We start from the raw sequence: 19,835 nt of genomic DNA on the forward strand, positions 1-19,835 counted from the left end.
CCATTGGTTTCAATATGCATAGGGGCATGACACAAAATTGGAGTTAGCATTTCTATTCTGACAACAGCCAGCTGATCTTTGAGTCTCAGATCTAAACTAAAAGATTGTCCATGCTACAAGGCAAGTTAGCAATCATGATTAAAATTCCATCTGAAAGGGCGCTCTGGGCTTCAGTGATTCAGCACAGCACAGCACTGATCCTGGGATAAACAAAGGTGACATTTCCACTCTGGAAATACTGTGATACGTCAGGCCATCTCCACCAACTTCAGCACTCCGAAGGAGCTCATCTGTTTTCTAACTCGTTCCACTCCACCAGCTACAATTAACACAAGTACACACATAATTGGAAAATAATCTTCCACAGAAGGCACTTGGACAACAGCCGTAAACATTACCAGCTCATAAATGTCCTCTTCTGGCTGTGGGACGTAGAACTGCATTTTGTTTTCTATCAGAAATTTTAGACGCAGGTAATGAGCAGAATGGTCCAGCTGATGTGTCTGGGAGAAAAGGAAAAGAAAATGTCAGTTCAATTGCAAAGAGCAGGTAGTAGTCCTCCACCAACCGAGCATCTCGTCTCCCGGGGACAACAGAGATTTGTTATGGGAAGCAGGATTAAGGCTTCTACGCCTTTTAAAAGGTTCGCGGGGCCGGGGATATAGCTCAGCAGGCACAAGTGCCTGCCTGGAAAGCGCAAGGTCCTGAGTTCGATTCCCGGTACCCTAAGTAAATAAATAAAGGTTTGCACCCCCAAATTGGGGATTTATAATCATCCCCGTTGAGCTCATCCTACGATTCAGTGGAACAAACTTCTCCTTGTTCGATTCACAGTGCTTCTCGGCGTTGGATCTTCCAATCAGAAAATATCAGACCAAACAGGCCCTGACATAGAACTCCATTCAGGACACAAGTGACTCAGGAAAAGTGACCAGACAGGTAGAAACACGTTTACAGTGAGAGAAAACAGCTGTGCCCAAGCAAAGTTTTCTTTTTAAACCATGTGGGGACAGAAGTTGTTAACAGTTCCTATGCAAGGGCTTTGGCTGCAGATAAGGCATAAGGTAGCAGTCCTCATTTATACACCCCAGAGGCGAGCGAAAGGCGAGCACCCAACTTTGGGGGTGCACTGAGTGCTTTGCTCAAGGGAAATGGCTCGAAAAGAGTCAGCAACTCAGATTTCCAGAGCTTCTCCTTTGGTCCAGGATGGGGCAGTTGGGTTTTGTCTATTTAAAAAATGCTTGGCTTGATTTTGGTAAACAGTAATCGTGATAATACAGGTTTAAAAATAACCCTCAACATATGGTCAAGAAGATACAGAGGTAAAAGGAAGAAAATGCTCTTCAAAAGTTACACTGGCAACATGAAAACACTGCTAAAGTATTTTAACTGTTTGATTTTTTTTTTGTTTTTTCAGGTCTGGAGATGAAATCTAGCCCCTCAAGCATGCTAGGTAAGTATTACCACTGAACTCTACCTCCAGCCCTTAAACTGAGTATATAAGAATGCTTATCTTTTAATGATACATCCTAAAGTGCCAATAAATAAATGAGAGGATGGGTAAAATTTGCTTCCAAAATAATCCGGACCAGGAGGATGGAATGAGCGAATGAATACATGAAACTTGGTTTGATAATTACAGATTCCAGGTAATGGATACAAGGGGATTTACTACATTATTCTCAACTTCTATACCAACTTGAAATTTTTCATAAACATAAATTCTCTTTACCTTCGAAGCTCTACCAACGAGAATTGTCTCAAAATAAGTGAAATGAAAAAAATTTTTTGAGTCAGAGTCTCACTATGTAGTCTAGGCTGGCCTCAAACTTTGTATGGATCCTTCTGCCTCAGCCTCTGGAGTGCTGGCATTAGAGGCATGTGCCACTGTGCCTGGCTTAATGAAATTCTATTTTAACTGGTTCAGTAGTCTTCTCACTTACTCTATCCTCAACAGGTAGGGACTGAATCTAAAGTCTTCACTCTGAGTTAGTCCCCAGCCCTTTTCTTAAAATTTTGTGACAAGGTCTTGCTAATTCACCAAGTTGCCCAGACTGGGCTCAATCTTGCAATGTTCTTGCCTCAAGCTCCAGGTGCTAGGACTACAGTGGTGCTCTATCTGCATTTTTCTTAAGGCCAAAGTAGCTGTATACTACTAATTCAATCCTGCCTAACAGACTCCTAACTGTTCCAGACGCCATCAATGTAAAGCAGAAATCCAAGCGTGCATGCCGTCCCCAGGAACGTGTTATGCAAGAGCAGTGTGCGCTACACAGCCAGTGGGGAAGTGGTGGTTTAGTATTTTAAATAAATACACAAATGCAGGTCAGACATCCCTTGCTATCACAAAAGCACATTTCTGGAAAGCCAAGATCAGTTCCCTCTGAACATGCAGCAGGGTGATAAAGAAGTTTTTTATCAGTGATTCTTCGGCACCCCCAACCTGTATCCTATTCCCAAGTAACGTGATGGTCTGAGCCTGCTGCGCAGAGCAGACACCATTCCACAAACACATTCCCAGGCGCCGACTCGCATCCTCTCCTGTCTGTTATCTGACAGACCCAGGGACGCTGAAGTCAAAGATAATAAGGGCTCATGGGCAAGCCCAGGGACACAAAAGACAGGGACGTTCTTAGGCGCACTACCTACTGCCTGCAGGAGGCCCAGAAAAATAAACAAACAATAACAAAACAGCAATATTTAGGCTGATACAACAAGCAAGGGAAGTTTTCCTCAGAGATTGGGGGCGGGGCTGTAAATGCTTCCCACCTACCCAGGTCCTCACTGAAATCTTTAATTAGAAACAGAATTTTTCGTTCACCATCTGTTCCTGACTAAGGCGGAAGGGAACAAGAAGGCAGTTTCATGGGTCTTAGCAACAGGAACAATTCGGCTGGAAGCCTTTCTGTCATCATTAATAAACATTTGGGATACTCTTAAAGACACTGCCACTTGAACAAACTATCTTGTGGAAATCAGTCCTGAGTAGCAATCTTAAGAAAATTCTGAGAATTAAAACCAAAGTGTGAAAGAGAGGGCACCCTGTCAGATACCACAAGACTTCAGGTGGTCTTGGCGCCATCTGGAGACGCCAGTCTCCCTTCAAGGCTACGGTGCTGAGCCCCTTTCCTTGGTACAGCAGGGGTGCCTCACTTATGTTGCTTAATGTGAGGCAGAGAAAAGGATACTGAGTATCACAACGGTAATAAGGGTACTTTCTGCCAGATCCCCAAGCATGTTTTCCAAACTTTCTACTACAGTAATTCCTTGAGAACTTTAAAATGTACAAATGATCACATGCAACAGGTCTGACTTGGAACCCAAGAGACCTGAGTTTGGTCAGTAAATAGTTCTAACAACTGGACACTGGTTCAGCATTCCAGTATGCCTTCTCATTTTGGTCAAAGTTTCTGATTTATGAACACTCATAGTTACAGCTGGCCTAAAGTAAAGGGCAAATCCTAATGAACTAATTAAATCAGATCTTAGAACTCTCAAAAAGCCTATGTTCCTCAGAATCAAAAAAGGAAAACCAACCAACCACATTCACAATGCATCTTTGTGCAGTAGGAGCTACAAATGTTAATGAATATTTTAGGAAAGTGATTCTAAATATGTGACCTGCCTTAGACTTATAAAACATTCAAGAGAAAAAAACTTCCCAACAAGAAATTCAGTTAGAAAAAAACTTACATAGTACAGACTTGCCTTCCAGCGTACGTTTACTTAAATTACTTAGCATTTGATTCATTTTGAGGCAAGGTGGCTATAAGTTATACCATAGCATAAATATTATCATACAGCAATTTTAATTCAGTTGGCATAATTTTTTTAAATTAGTATGTTACATAACTACTTCAGGAGAAGAAATAACAAAACACAATGTAGACATTTTCAGTAAATAACTTGAGCCATTAAAATAGATAACAATTTATTGACTTAGATTTTTTAACCCATCCTGTTTTGTTCTTCCATTTCTCTTCTTTCAGTGAAACTCTTCTGGGAAATATACAAGCTTGAAGTTCTTGAATATAGAAACCCACCACACAAATACACACAGTGTTACTGCAGAATTTCCAGCAATTTTCTCCCCCCTCACCTTCAAAGTGAGCTTTTACTTCTTAAACACCAGAAGCTGTTGGAATATGCAAAGCCATAGTAGACCAACACAATGAAAGCATAAAATAAAAGTGACATCATGTCAAATATGAACAGTATCAATGAGTATGAATGAATGGTTGTTGCAATCATAAGAATAGATATATAGATCACCTATAGATCAACATAGTTACCTGCTACGTTTAGCAATAAGCATCACAGTAACATCTGTAACATGAAATGTAGATCTTGAAACATTTACTATACCAGAACTTGACTGGTGATCAGATGGCGGATGGCAAACTGATGGGAAATGATGTGGATCAGAGAGAATAGGAAAGAGAATGAGCTGAATGCAAGAGACAGAAGAAAGAGATTGATTATTAAATATTAGAAAAAGCATCCATCACCAACGTTGAGATGACAGTTACAAAATAAAAGACATGCATTCTTACATCTCTGCTTGCAATCCCTCCTTCGAAAATATCAACAACAAGAACCCTACTCACCATCATATTAGGACACTAATGACCTGTGGCACTGTTTCCACCTTATCACTTTCTTTCCACTAATTACAACAAAGTGTTTTCCAAAGAAAGGGCAAGCTTAGCAAGACACCTGGTTCTCAGCACACTCTGTAATTTATCCTACATAGATGTCTTTCCAGAGAACACCAGTGTCGCAAAGTGCAGCAGCAAAGTTTTCTGTTTTTAAACTCATGACATGTAAGCTTGTTTCATACCACATTCTCTTTCTTTATATTTCTATGTTGTTGGAAAAAGAAATAAAAACCCAGGGAAATTTGGGCAGGATGACTTTTCATTGTTAGAGGAAGGGATCTGTTGTACCTTAGTGAGGTCAAAAGAAACGTTTCAGGTGAAAGAAGTAGGCACATAGCAGTGACGGCCAACCTTTTATAGCTTCCTGTGATAACCAACAGCCCACTGCAGCACGCGTGCCATGGATTCGCCACCACCATTATAGGGGAATAGGTCCGCCGCATTATTTAAAGATGATACTGAAATAGCAGTGACAATATTATCCTTTATTCCCTTAGTTTCTACCCAACTAGAGCTTGAAAAGTACTTCAGATTACCCAACCATTCACTGCCCCATTCACTGATCAATTTTCCACCAATCAGTGGTTACCAGAAAACCACTGGGGGTTAACCTTGGATTCCTGATGCAGTCTAAAGCCGCTGACCACAGAGCTCCCTAAGGCCAGGCTGGTCCCTAAAAACAGCGTCTAGAGCCTGACTTCAGCAAAAAGGCCAGAGTCCTACTTTGAACACTTTTGAGCTGCAGATCTGAGAATAATTCCCACTGCTCTGCAGAATATTAATGGTTCTCTAAAAAGTCATGCTAATCTATAAATAAAGCAATGCAGAAATCCTCAGTAGACCTATTTTGTTAAGTAATTAAAATGAGAAATTACGAACAGCGATACCATTATCTTCAAAAGCTAGAACTCATGTACGTGGAGGAATCGAGGTATGCAAAACAATATCGTGTATTTTTAATACCTATGTGTAGGGGCTACTATTTGAAAGGCTGATTCCAGCTGGACTATTCCATTTTCCCCACTCAGAGAGAGCCATATTTTTTTTTCTTTAAAAAGGCTCAACTGATTTGTTTCTTTAAAAATACAAAAAAATTTGAAGTATTTTATTTACATTAATGTAATATCTTTTATTTTAGATCTTTTAAATATAAATATACACATATAAGCTATATAAATAACGTAAAATATATAAATAATAAAAGATATAGGAAGTATATATATACACGCTGATTGCAGAACTACAGAAGTACTTGTCAAGGTAGTGAAAGTTATTCAGTATTTACAAATCATGTGTTGAATGAAGGATTTTTAAAAACATCATTTTATCCATCCAACTCCTTCTGGAATAAAATTATGATAGAAAAGTTTTTTACTTTCCTTTTTATTCTGGTTTAGGGTCTCATTATGTAGTTCAGGCTGTCCTCGAGCTCACTACGTTGCACAGGCTGGAATTACAGCAATCCTCCTGCCTCAGCCTCCTGAGTGCTGGTGCATGGCCAGCTACTTTCCCTTTTGCAGCCAGTTCATTCCCCTAAGAATATGTTGTAGACCTCCTGAGCCTGGTGAACTGATGGAGTGAGAGGGGACAGACCAAGTTTGGAACAGAGACTTGGGCTCAGTCTCTCCTTGGCATCAGACAGTGATGCAAGTTCAGGCAAGTAACTAAAGCTCTCTGAGCCATAGGATAGGGAAAGTAACTGCTCCTCCTTAGACTGCTCTTCACTACAAAACAGGACCACGATGCTATTAGTTACAGCATTAACGATAAAAATGAGCACACAAGGAAAACTCCTTCTTTCCTCTCCTCCTGCCCTCACTCAGGGGCATTCATCTGCTGCCCCTCAGAGAGAAGAAATGAAAACAGGGTGACCTTGAAAAAGGTCCAGACTTCTCTACTGCTCAAATTAAAGCAGGGGAAACAGGTTCAGCCTCATTCAGTGTTCACGGGAAGAGGAATCCTTCACCATGAAGGTCAAACTTGTGCTCACTTCAGTTATTCTCCATTTTAAAGAAGCCTTGGGTCAATTACTGACTCAAGAGCAGGTCACAAGACAGTCCCCAGAATACGATGCCGTCAAATACACACATATGTGTTCTGTAGGAGCAAAATGGAAAGACAACCATCAAATGTTGATAGCGGTTATTTTGGATTCTGCAAGTAAGGTGCTATGTGACCCTTTAATGTCCTGCTTTATTCTTAAATTTTCTAGAACGTGTGCATGAATGCCCTCATTGCAAGTGTATCACGTATGCTCACTGAAAGAAGCTACTTAGTTGAGTTCCTGTCCTTACAAAGCGGAGGAAGCCACTTACATTACTAAGCATATTATCACAAAGGGATGCGATGCTGCTCTGAAATGGAACGCAGGTGCAGTAAGCGCCCTCTTCTCCTGAGAGACTGAGTTTCCATCTGCACCCTATGAGATTCCCCACCCCCATTCTGATCTTTCTTAGAGAAACAAAGTAGCTCCGTACCTTGCAAATCAGCTCCAAGGTGTCCCGGGCAGTGTCCCCCGGTCGGACAACAGTCAAGGCTGGCTGATTATTGGGCAGACAGAACCAGGATGGAGTGAAATACTCGTGGACCCAGATGTCACAGTCAGGATTGTGCTGGTGGACGCTAGGTAAGACCACTTCTTTCTCCCTCTGTAATAAGAAGTAAAGTTAGCCGCGTGGCAGCAGACCAGCTCCTAGCACCTCAGACCTGCACACTACACACTGCCCCTGGGGATTATCTATTCCTAGCAAAACAGCTCAGAACAGAAAAGATGCCAGAGGGGGGCGCAGGGAAGCCCCTGGAGAGACAGAAGCTACTGAGAAAAGAGCTTAATGGTAGGAAGCAGACAGGAAGCATCTGACCTCAGACCCAGCACAGACGCCCTCCTGGCCTGTGGCATTGGTAGCTGAGCACAGCATGAATGAAGGGGTCACTGAAATTCAGATGAATGCGGGAAATGGGTCACTCATTCAGCTCAGCTTTAGTGTCATTATTTCTCCTACAAACTCATTTTAAGTTCTGAGTAGAGAACTCCATCAAGAAGAATACCTGCCATGTGACGTTTATACTTCGAAGCAACGAGGCCCCAAGGAAATTGTTTCATAAAGATAACGCTTTACCACTAGGTGTGGAGCGGTAGAATCATTTCTGGGCTTTCCTTGGGCGTCTACCAAAACAGTGGGACAGAGACAGCTCCATTTCTCAGAAGTTCTCAGGGCTTCACAAGCTCAAATATTGTATGGGTTCTCGTCTATGAAAACCCCAAGTAGAAATAAATGAAAGAGCAAGATCAAAGACAGGCACTAGGAAACAGGGAGGGAAATCTTTTCCAAGTCAGTCAAGAGGACCAAGGGAGAGAGAGAGGGGGAGGAGGCGAGGGGGTTAGTAGACACAAAAAGAATTGCAGTGTGTTCGGTACACGTACCGACTCCCCACAATGAATGTAATCAGTGTGTACTGCAAACATGAACAAGAACAGAAAGAAAAAGGATGAGCCAGTGGTGAGGCCACCTAGGAGACCGTCCTCGCTGTGCCCTCTGTCACTCTGCCTGAGGACTGGGAGTAGCACAAACCTTGTGCACGGGAAAGTGCTGCTGTATTTACTTAGCACCTGAGTTAAACCTAATCCCGACAAATGGCCAACGCAGAAAATGCCCCATAGACTGATGAAATATTAGGAAACCAGTGAAATAAGAAAAGATTTATGTTAGATTTCAGCAATACAAACATACCAGTGATGATCAGTGAGCATCAGGTATTGGTTTATAACTAAGCCACTGGCTGGTAAACATGTATCTATAGGTTACCAAGAACAAGGCCGACTCCAGTAATGTACAAGAAGAAACACATTTCAAAATAAAGACTAAGAGGTGGTAACATAACCTTTCCATACATTAAGAGAAAAACCCACAGGATCCAACAATGTGGGGGAGGGGGTTCGGTAGAGGCCACTAAACTAAAGCCACTTGCAGAAGACAATTTCAGGCCTGCCTTTGAATACTGCTACTTTCGCAGATAAGTTAGACCCCAGGGAGGGAATTGTCAAAAAGCAATCAACTTGCCTATATCCCATTAACCATAATTGGAATCTTCCCACTGCTCCCACGTTTCACATTAAATAAGTGCCTCTTAGCACTGGATCAGCCCACGTTTTGCATCTAAACTGCTTTTTGTAAGCAAGGCATTATAACAGGGGCAGGAGGAGGGAAAAAAGAGGTATCCTGAAAAAAAAAAATGAAAAACCATAAAAGCTACACAGAAATCCCATGGAAAATCTTTGGCAGTTTCCCCAGTCTGCGTGCATGAGGGGATATCCCGTTATTCTAAGAGTATAATAACTGTAATCCCAGCATGCTGGTAGGCTGAAGCAGGAGGATTACAAGTTTTAGCCTGGACAGCTTAGTGACTCAGTGAAACCCTATCTCAAAATAAAAAATACAAAAAGGCTGGAGATACAGCTCGATCTGCGGGTCCTGGGTTGAAGCTCTAGGACTGCAAAGCAAAAGTGAGCAGTGCGGCCATATCAAGATGCATTGGTCCACTGCGGAGATGACCATGCTTGGAATATATACAGTCATGATAATTTAACTTCATCAAATCTCAGCACAGATGCTCCATGGCTGGGTACTTCCAAAGACAGCTGCCTTTGTATCTTTGATGACACAATCTGTGAGCGGTCTGGGTCAGAAAGAAAGAAAAGGCTTTCCCCTTCCTTTCTTCTCCCTCTCCCTCCAGCAGCCAGAACTCCCCACTGTGCTTTGGCTTCTGAGGCTCAGATCCTTCTAGAACCCAGGCTGAGCCATCGCTGGGTGACACTGCATGGTAACACGGCAACTCAGAGCTGAGTTCTGTCGTACTGATCCTGAGAACCACGGCCTCTCACCAAGGTCACGTTATCAACACTAGAACCACAAACAACGGGGCTGCTGGTATCACCACTGCAGTGTTGAAAACTAAGGGTAACCATTTACTTAGAGAATGAAAAAAAGCGGTCAAGGAAGGCGGGATAATAATATGACTTCAGGCTTTCAATCAGAGCAGTCTGAAAACTCCCATGAAATCCAAGCAAAAGGCTGAACCAAGTCTCTGAATCTTTAATTGACTACTTAGCTAGGGAGGCAAATGTGGCTTTTAAAAAGAACATACTATCAGAATCGTTCTTTGAAATTAATGGGAGCAAAATAGCATGTGTGGGCAGAGAGCGAGGGCAATAAGAACCTCTTGGGAATAAAAGTTGTACATAAAAAGGAATTAGCAATGACATAAAATATTCAGCTACCTGAGAACTCCCATTTTCCTCATATTCTACTTGGAAACTTACACCTCAGATGATAAGTATGGAAAATGTTATGTCAGCAAGAGAATGTTCTTATTATCATGAAGTTTTAAACACAAGCTGATTCTCCATCTCACGTTGACCCGTTACATAACTTTCCCAAACCGATCCTTTTGGTTTTTATATGGAGTGTACTTAATTTTAGTATCCTGAGAAACCAATGCATTGTGCATGTGCTGATGCTCACGCAGTACTTTTAGAAAAGGAACACGTGTTTATTTTTACCTTGCCATCTGGAACAATGTCATCAAATATTCCCTCTAAAGATTTCTTTACAGCGTCGGTTCCCTCTCCAAACACCTGCACATACAAAAGGATCAGTTTAAAAAGAAATCTGGGCAATGGGGCAAATGCAGCAGGGGAAGGAGAAGGGAAGTGGGCAGAGCTATTAGAAAACATTACAGCAGTTTTCAGATACCCCTACAGCAAATCCAAAAGCAGGTCACGGTATTTATGGTGGCAGACTGTGAGAATCATGTCCCTGTCTATCCATGACTTCCCACATCTTTAATAATTCAAAACCAAGGAAAGAGTTTGCATTTCGAGCTGGATAATTCATCTAAATTTAGAAAAAAAGAAAAACTCACAAAAACCACTGAAGAATTTCTACGGCAAACTCTTGATCAGATACTTATAAGTAATAATCAATTTGCTTTTTATTATTTCCATAAATAGAACTGAGAAGATACAGTATTTATAGCATTTTTAACACAATATGACAGAGAAGTCATTTTTATTTAACAAAAAAAAGGAGAAAGAAAAAATTGTCCGTGGGGTACAGTGGAACATATCTGTAATCCCAGCTACTTGGAAGGTGAAGGTAGTTCAAGGTCAGTGTGGTCAACTTAGTGAGGCCCTGTCTCAAATAAAAATTTTCTTAAAAAAGTTTAGGAAAATAGCTCAGCGGTAGAGTGCCCCTAGATTCTAGCCCTCAAGGTGAAGAGGTAAAAAAACTAGGTAACTGTCTATCCTGTGAGACTTAATGGAGTCTGGTCACATAAAGACATGATGAAAATCATAATAGGGTACTGATGCCAGTAGCTAATCAATGCCCCAACACATGGACGCAGGAATTTTATGTATTAGTTCTAAACTGAGCATGTACTACTACAATAATATAAATGGTTAAAAAAATAAAAGGCTTTTCTTTCAATGTAAGTGAAATATTCAGAAACAATTTTTGTGCATTTCAGAGTATTGAATTAATGAATAAATTTACATCAGACTGTTTATGGCTAAGCAAGAAGTTTTTTTAAGAACTCTTACTTTAAGAAAGGAATATTTATGTATTACAATATTCTGTGATTTTGGCTTTTGTTTTTGGTTAGTTTTTGTTCAAAAGATCATGAAAGATTCTCTAGACTTCATTTAAATTCAGGCATATATATCAAACACAGGTTTGTAACATAACCTGGTACGAACAACAGAACCACACAAACCAAGCATTTTGATGGAACCCAAGTTCAAACTGGGAGGTCTCGACCTGTGCTGACAGAGGGGGTCAGAGTCACCTGTAGAGACTGAAGATCAATACAAAATGATGCCAGCACCTCCCGTTAGGAGGGACAAATGCTGGCTGCTATTGTCCTCCTTCAGGTTGAGTGGAGAAGCTTCAAAGTCCCCTAAGTGGCTGGTCTGAGCACACACTGACTCTCCCCTAAACATTCTTCTTCCTATTTATGCAGTGCAAACCCCACGGTAGCAAATTCTACCTCCTACCCTCCCCAAAGGGCACAGAACGAACCACAAAGCTGTTCAGTCGCATGCTCTTTTATTGTTTGCTCAACTGGCACCTGCAGGTTCCATAACAAAAAAAAATTCCACATTTAAACAATGAGCATGTTAGGTAAGGAACTTAGCACAACAGTGTTCAGGACTAATCTCTTTTTAAACTTTATTTCTTCAGGAAACTAATAGCTGGAATTATCAGCCCAAATGGGAAGGAGTCTTCCTGTAAAGTCAGTCAGTGCCTTCTCATTGTCCACAATCATGGAGCATGAGCAGCTCACACTGGTCATCTTGGTTAGAACTTCCAAAACGCTTACTGCCTGACTGTCCAGCCACTGTCCTCACGATTTAACATTCTCCTTCTTCCAAAATGACTATAAATGCTTCTGTTCCTTTAGTCCCTGAAATGGAAACTTCTGGGGATACTCAGTTCTCAGAGTCAAAAGGAAAGATCACAATAACAGTGGAGGAGGAGTTTCCCAGAAGTAACACCAGCAAAGCAGTCTTAGCTCATAAAGAAGAACTGATGGATAAGAGCAGGGCTGCAGTGTATAGTTACCAGTGTCCCATACTGCATCAGTCTAGGTTGTCCATTCAGGGTGTTCTGAGATCCCCTTCCAGCCCTCATACCCAAGCAGATATGGCCAAAGCAGGGAGTAAGCAGTCCTAGCAGACTGCAGCTCCTCCTTCCCATTGGCAGAGGAATGCCAAGCCCAGAAAGACAGACAAAGACACAATCAGAGGTCCCTGGAGACTGCCTTCAATCTGGTGCCAGAAGCAGATTCAGTGCAACAGCAAGCAGAAACACCAAAAGGACACCCAGGGTTTAGAGGCAGACTTATTTACGTCAGTGGGCACTGATCATTCCCAGCATATCAGGCCCTGATCTCTCGTGGTCGAGGGCTTATATGAGATAAGCAAGCAGATGTAGAGGCAGAATGGCTTGTCAATTGGGAATTAGTTTGTACAGTGTGCGTCATAGGGACCAGCTATGCATCACAGTGACCAGCCATTCCTAAGAGACAGGAGCAACCAGATCTGGAACAGAAACTATTACCTGGGTAACTAAGAAACTGAAGTATACAAGCTGGGGAGGGGTGTGTTTTCTGCTACATTCCCCCCACCTTTTAGTTGCCCTGGCAAATCTTTGCTGGGCATATTATTACATGTGATCTTCTGAGACAAGGCCCCTCTAGAATTTAGGCCTGTCTGTCCTGTAACATTACTCTGGTGAGGTAGTGAGGGAATTCATCTGGTCTAGGAGAGTGTCCAATGTGACCTGGGTACTCATCAAATCTTGCTCAAGTGTTTGATTTTTCTATTCTCTTGGGGCTACCATCCATAGAGATTAAGGCAAAAACACACGGGAACAGAAGAAACAATGGGAGCAGGTCTATCTCTGATCTTCCGGGAACACCAAGTAAAGTTTTTCTGGCTGGGGTTGATGCTTCAGTCAAGAGGGGGCTGAGGCCTCTGGATTGGATTATTTTGTGTTTTGGTGGCAGGTTTCAAAATAGCAGTTTGCTGTGCAGATCATCCCTGTAGGAGAGTTTTGGCCAAAATAGCTTAGTCCAAGGTGACCACAGCATATCTAGCCTGTCAGACTTCATTCCTAACAGAGTTATTTCCATCCATAAACAGTGTGTGCTCAGCATCTGTCAGGGGGTCCATTTTTAGAACGCTTCATCCCAGTACAGCATGCCGCACTTGGACAGTTAAGTCTTGGTCTAAGGTGGGCTTGTCAGCTTTCTTCATCGGAAGGACAGTGTGGCTGTTGTGGCACAGAGGCAGAGTGGGGAGGCAGTCCTTAGAGGCCACTGGGAGCCTCTAGGGACTGATAGTCTGAGTAAGCACATAGAAGCCAGTAGCTCCAAGAAATCTGCAGTTTCTTTCTTGTAACCAGTTTCTGCCAAATATTATAGAACAGCTTTTGTGCCTTGTGTCAAGGTAGCTTGAGTGTCACTAATTAGAAGTGCTTTTTCAAAGAGTAAACAAGTTTTTGAACTGCTGGTAGGTTCAGTCCAGGTTAGTAAGCTTTTGAGTCCAGAAATGGTGTCTTTCCATTTAAAGATGAAGAGGGGCTGGCTGACAGGAGCCAACTGAAGGCAAAAGAAGGGATTTTTTTAAGGTCTAGACAGGTGTACCAGCAGGCTGTGGGGGTGGTAGAAGACTGAGGCAATGTATATGGAAGGCAATCATGGCAGCATTGGCAGTTTGGAGATCTTGAACTGGTTTCACAGGCAGGAGAAGTGTAGTGTTTGGTGCAGGTAGGGGTTGGCTTGGGACAGAGCTTGATCACCAAAGGGGCCTGATTGATCGCAAGCTCCAGAAGTGAGTCCTTTGTCCATACTTCAGGAAACGAGTCTCTCAAAATTTCAGGGTTATGATTATCAGGCATTTCAGACTGATGTAGGTGCTGTTCTTCTTCCGGGGGTACAGTAAGAGTCACTATCAAGTCTGGGACAGTGGACCCGAGTATGAGGGAGGCTGGTCATGTCCCAGGAGAGGTACAAGGCACTCAGGCATGTACAGGAATTCATATTTGATAAGGTGTCCATCAATCTCACAGGATTTGCTTTGGCAGAATTTCTTTGCAGTATGGCCTCCAGTGGGTACATGTTCATTGGCTTCTTGCCTCCTTCTTTGAGGTCTGCCAGGAGAGCAGTGCAGTACTGATCTAAGGCTTCATGACCTTCTCTCACATTACAGTCCCAGTTTGGACATGCTTGGGGGAGAACTACATTCACCTAAGCATCAGAATCAACCACAGTGGTGGGGACTTTTCACTTTAACCTGGCTTGGGCCCCATCCAAAATACAGCAGTGTTTTTCAGTATTAAACAGAGTCAGAGGGAGTTGCTGACAGTAAAGCAAGAGGTTATGGTGGAGGAGACAGAACTGGTGGTGGTGGCATCATGACTGGCTGAGCAGTTTGCGGTTGATGAAGAGGCAGATCAGACTCCAGGTCCTCGGGCAGAAAAGGATAAAGCTTTTCTGGCTTGGGCTGAATCTGAGACCTCTCAGATTGCCTTGTGGGTTTGTTTTGATGACTAGGATGTCTTTCTTGTTGCACAGGACACAGGTGCAGAGGCAAAGTGGGAGAGTTTTTAACCCCTTATGGAAACTGAATCCAAGAGCTGGCCTTTTATCTCAGGATTTTCCCAGTTGAAGGGGCTTATGGGAGCAACTCAAAAGCTTTCAAATCTAGAACAGTGCAGAAAGGGTGTAAGGGGCAGCAACTGCAGCCTGCAAGGTGATGATTCTGTTGTTGATGGCAGAGATCTTGCCCAAGGTGATTAACAGTCTATCAGGCTGGTGGGTGGCTGGATGCCTTTCTGTGCTTCCTGTGACATCTGACAGCAGTGGGGATGGAGGCAGCACTATTGATGGCCAGGCCCCAAGGCGAGTCTTTAGTTCATACCTCTGGGAGAATTCTTAGAACTTCAGGATTGCGGTTATCTGTCTCAGGCTGATTCAGGCATCATCTCTTTCTCAGGGAACAGTTAAAGTTGAAAGTGCAGAGTTAAATGAGAGGGAGGCTGACTGGGTTGGTCATGTGTCAGGACCGACAGTCCAATTTTTCCTCAGTCAAAATGTGGAACTTAGAAGGAATTGCTGACAGTCATCTCAGGTGGGCATTAGATGGCCCCTATCTAACCGGGATAGGTGTGTGTGTGGGCAGGGGGTGCTGTGTGGCTGAATGCAGGCAATGGCTGGCTGGAATCAGTTCCATTGGTTGGAAGTAGATGAGTCGGGAGTGGAGAGTGAAGCTACAGGTGTTGGTAGCAATTCCAGCAGCTGATGCGGGTGCCAAGGCAGAATTCTCAGGAAGAACAGGACTCTTCTTTCTTTTTTTTCTTTGAGATGCAGGGAGTGGTTTGGTTTCATTTTTAACTCTGTAAAAGCCCCTTTTCCTGCACTCAGGGACTGTGGGTTTTCACTAATTAGTATTCATTCTATTTCTTTACAGTGTATGTTGTGTATCCATGAACAATGGTGCATCAGACAAAGAGTGGGTGCCCCTCAGAGAGAGGCCATTCAGATGCCCTCTGAAGGGCAGGAGGGTGTGAGGTCTCTGTTATGCCATATGTCAATCACCACAGAACCACAGGTAAGAGCCCAGTCAGCCACCACAACCAGAGCTTCTTGGTCTTCCTGCACTGACGGAGCAGCCCATTGTTTACACTGTCCGTGCCACTTACACATTCATTCACCAGGCACTCAAGAGGCTAAACATTCCAACCCCTTCCCTTGAGGGTGGCCTTAACTAACAAGAGTTGATTAAGATCTTCTTCTGCTTGAACTGAGCAGGACTAACAGACTGACTAACTGCCCCCAAGGGTCTTAATAAAATCAGGCAGGCAGTCAGGCAGGCAGGCAGACAGGCAGACAGGCAGACAGATTGTATCCTCCTCCCTTTGGGGTCCAGTGTGAGCCATTCCAGCAAGGGAGCCAGGAATCCTTCTCCAGACCTCTGAGGGGACTCAAGAAATCTCAAGGGCAAGCCTTCCCATCACGACCTGGAGAGTTCCTTGCTCTATCTGTGAGAACCATGAATGGTGACCAAAGAAGTCAGCACAGTTGGTCTTCCCAGCCAACACACGAGATGCAATGGTGAGCAGAAACACCGAAATAATACCCAGGATTTGGAGGCAGATTTATTTACGTCAGTAGGCAATGATCGGGATCACTCCCAAAATATCAGGCCCTGATCTCTGGTGGTCTGGGGCTTATATGAGATAAGCAAGCAGGAAGTACAGAGGCAGAATGGCTTGTCAACTGGGGATCGGTTTATACAATGTGCGTCATAGGGACCAGCTATGCATCACAGTGACCAGCTGTTTCTAAGAGACAGAAGCAACCAGATCTGGAACAGAAAATATTACCTGGGCAACCAACAAGCTAAAGTATACTGGCTTGGGGGGTGGGAGGGCATTTCCTGCTACATCAGGAGGCTCTGTGCTTAGGGCCGAGTGGCCTCATCATGGAGTCCTGCTCTGTCTTGAAGGCTCAGGATGAACTGTGCACTTTCAGTAGGTCTATAATTATCCAGGGCTTGGAAGGGATGCAGGTGGGAGACTGGAGCGTTATGATAGACTAATTGTAGAGTTCAGTGTTACGGGTGTACATTATCTATTAAAAGTCTCTAGCATAACTAGCTGCTTTGTGTCAATTAGCTGACTTAAAATAACACAGCATCAATAAAAGAACACACACACACACACACACACACACATACACATACCCTTGACTGGGTAACCATGGAAGCAGTCTACATAGAGTTCCTTTTTATCCACTCTGGAACCTACCTGATTGATGCTTGGGCGTCCTTGCTTCTTTTTGGAGGTAGTGTCCAGACCCCAAAGCGAAGAAAACCTGCTCCTTCGCTTGCTTGCAGATCTGGACATGGCCTGAGTACGTCTTCTCACTCCAGTTTCACCAGTACGTGCTGCCACCTGATGATGACAGGGACAGGTAGCAACAAGGTGTCAGGACCAACATCTGCTCCTTGAGGTCCCCACTCAGTCCCACTGTTCAAAAAACCCTGCTATTATCCCAGCCCACACTGAACCCAGTGCCGAAGCACTTCCTCCATGCCTCAGAAGCATGCAAACTTTGGAGCCCTTCGTGTGTGCAAGATAGAAATGTAAGCCTGGCAAACTCAATCTCTACATGAAATCATCACTAAAAATATACATGAACAGTAATAAAATACATATGCTACGTTCCCAAGAAGTAGACATCTTTCCAGTCTCAGGCTTGAACCACAGCATCAAGTTCAATGAGCTGTGGGGTTCTTGAGATTCTCCCCAAATGCTACCGAGCTATTTCTGTATGTTAATGAAAACTCAAGCTGCAGTTAGCAAAAAGAACGGGAAAACAGCACATTTTGGTTCCTGTGATTTCATACTGAATCTAAAATTACCAGTCTCTTCTATTTAGTTATCTTAGGGCATATACAGTCATTTTCTTTATTAGGCAAATAATCTATTGTCTTTTCTTCCTTAGTCAGAGAAGCCCAACGAAGCTAAGCACACAGCTAGGAAGTGCAAGTTGCCTTATTGTCTTGCAGCGGGGTACATGATGAGATTCTGGTGGATAGGGGGTAAGTAGGAAAACTACTTGCATCTTCCAGGAATTGCCTTCAAGAGAAGGGGGCTTCCTATTATCCCAGGCACTCCTCCTGCCTGGTGACAGGAAGGTCCACATTATGGGATAAGGCATCAGATAGAAAAGTCTTTTCAAAGCCAGCCGAGCAAAAATACAAAAGAGAACCTGTGTCCCCAAAGAAAGTAAAGCCACCTCACCAGATGTCCATAACTTAACATGTCCTATGTGTGGGTGAATGGGAAATAACTTGTATTTTTGTTTTAAAGCTACCTCTGTTGAGATATCTGTGAAGTAGTAGCAACTCAGAGAAACATTTCAGAAGGGGACACCCCAAATTTAAAGCTGTTACTGTGATAACTGCCCAAACAGAATCTCTGAGAACCCCATTAGGTTCTTGCAGGCAGAACATTCTGAACTTTATCCTACAGGCTGTAAGCAAAGGCCTAGGAACTGAAGGGAACTTCTGCCCAGAGACCTCAACAGGCCACCCACAGACTCGCCTTTCAACAAAGGGAGGGGCAGGCAGTCCAGCAAGTCAGACTTGAAATGAAACTGCCCCATTGGCAATTTGTTGCTGGAGGTTAATGTCTTGGAACTTACCTGTCATAGATTCTCACGCAGGCAACTCCCTATGTGACAGGTGCCAACTGGCAGCTAGGGATGTTGGCTAATACTCGAGGCCTCCCTAGCAGTGAGCATGCTGGCTCCCAGACAAGCCCCTCTGGGTCTTGACAGCGCAAGCCCCACAGAAGCCCCATGGGTATATAGGCAAGGACCTCCATGTATACTAAAGACAGGGATCAAAACAGCTTATTTGCCAGGTGTTAGGGAGAAGGTTTTGGTCCCAAACGAAGACAGCAAGATAAAGGAGCTGAGACATCTTGCATTTTCTCAGCTTAGTACATTAAAAAAAAAAAAATCAGGCTATAAACACTGGTTGCTAACACACTTGTGGGAGTTTGTGTGAGAACAATCTTACGATTATTCTCAAGGTGTTTTGGGGAACAAAAACCACAAAACAAAAGGCACCATTAAATACGTAAAAACTTTTCTCTATTTTCACCACTTTCTAAGTTTAAGGTAAACACAGGTTGAAAAAGGATTAAATTAGAAAGAGCCGACACACACGCAATTACACTACTATGTAAATACTGAATAAATGGTGTTAAAATGTAAAATCCTAAAGAAAAAGATGCCTATTTGATCTCTTGTCTACCTATCTATTTATAAGCAGATAAATCCAGTCATAGGTAGATTCTCACACACACACACACACACACAGCAGCCGCCGTACATACCGGCTGCAAAGTCAGCCCTATACATCCAGGGATCGAACCAGCCTCAGATTGTAAATATACTAAATAAAAAACTTTCATCTGTCTTGAGCATGTATAGACTTTTTTGTTTTCATCACTAATCCCTAAACAATATACTATAACAACTATTTACATAGCATTTACATTATACTAGGTATTATAAGTAACCTAGAGATGACTTAAATAACCTGGTAACTGAAAAGTAACTCGAGGTTACAATTTTAGCAGAAAAAAAGCTTGAAGGAGAGACCCACACACCCCCAAATACTCTCAGTGACCAGCTGACTGGTTAGTTTAGTCTGTTGAATAAACACTGTATTTAAGGTTGCTATAGCAGCTATTCCCAACTGCTGAGGCCTTGTAAACTGCAAGAGTCACCACTACTCCCAAGACAATAATGAGTCAAAATGAGCAAAGGGATGTAGAAAAAAGGCTGGCAGAAGAACTGTTGGGCCGGAGCTCAAGAGTTTCTCAATGATCTCTGCCCAGACAATGCTGCCCTTTGTGGCCCGCACCTGATTACTCTATCATTCAGCTCATCTGTGCAAACAAGAACAATGATAACCTTTTTTCAAAGAGTACAGCAGGGACCCTTCAGTTAATTGCGCCAAATCACTCAGCATTCCTGGAAGCTCTCCTACTGAATGGGGCCTCCATTGTGGCTCCAACACGCCCCCCCCCCCCCCCC

The 19,835-nt window shown here is 43.2% G+C and overlaps 1 protein-coding gene across 5 annotated transcripts in view; it reads right to left on the bottom strand.

Annotated features, from left to right (window-relative positions):
• The window catches only part of Tiam1 (T-cell lymphoma invasion and metastasis 1), a 373,652-nt gene that overhangs the window by 71,251 nt on the left and 282,566 nt on the right, over positions 1–19,835 (bottom strand). For all 5 annotated transcript variants that reach the window (XM_005375657.2, XM_013504090.1, XM_005375658.2 and 2 more), the window contains 4 exons: positions 17,030–17,176; positions 10,219–10,293; positions 7,136–7,306; positions 399–503 (listed from right to left, as the gene is read on the bottom strand). In XM_005375657.2, coding sequence (XP_005375714.1) covers positions 399–503; positions 7,136–7,306; positions 10,219–10,293; positions 17,030–17,176 — 498 coding nt within the window. The remainder of the gene's footprint in view (positions 1–398; positions 504–7,135; positions 7,307–10,218; positions 10,294–17,029; positions 17,177–19,835) is intronic.

The sequence above is a fragment of the Chinchilla lanigera genome, unplaced genomic scaffold (genome assembly GCF_000276665.1).
Source record: "Chinchilla lanigera isolate Chin_1 unplaced genomic scaffold, ChiLan1.0 scaffold00006, whole genome shotgun sequence".
In the NCBI taxonomy this organism is placed as follows: Eukaryota; Metazoa; Chordata; class Mammalia; order Rodentia; family Chinchillidae; genus Chinchilla; species Chinchilla lanigera.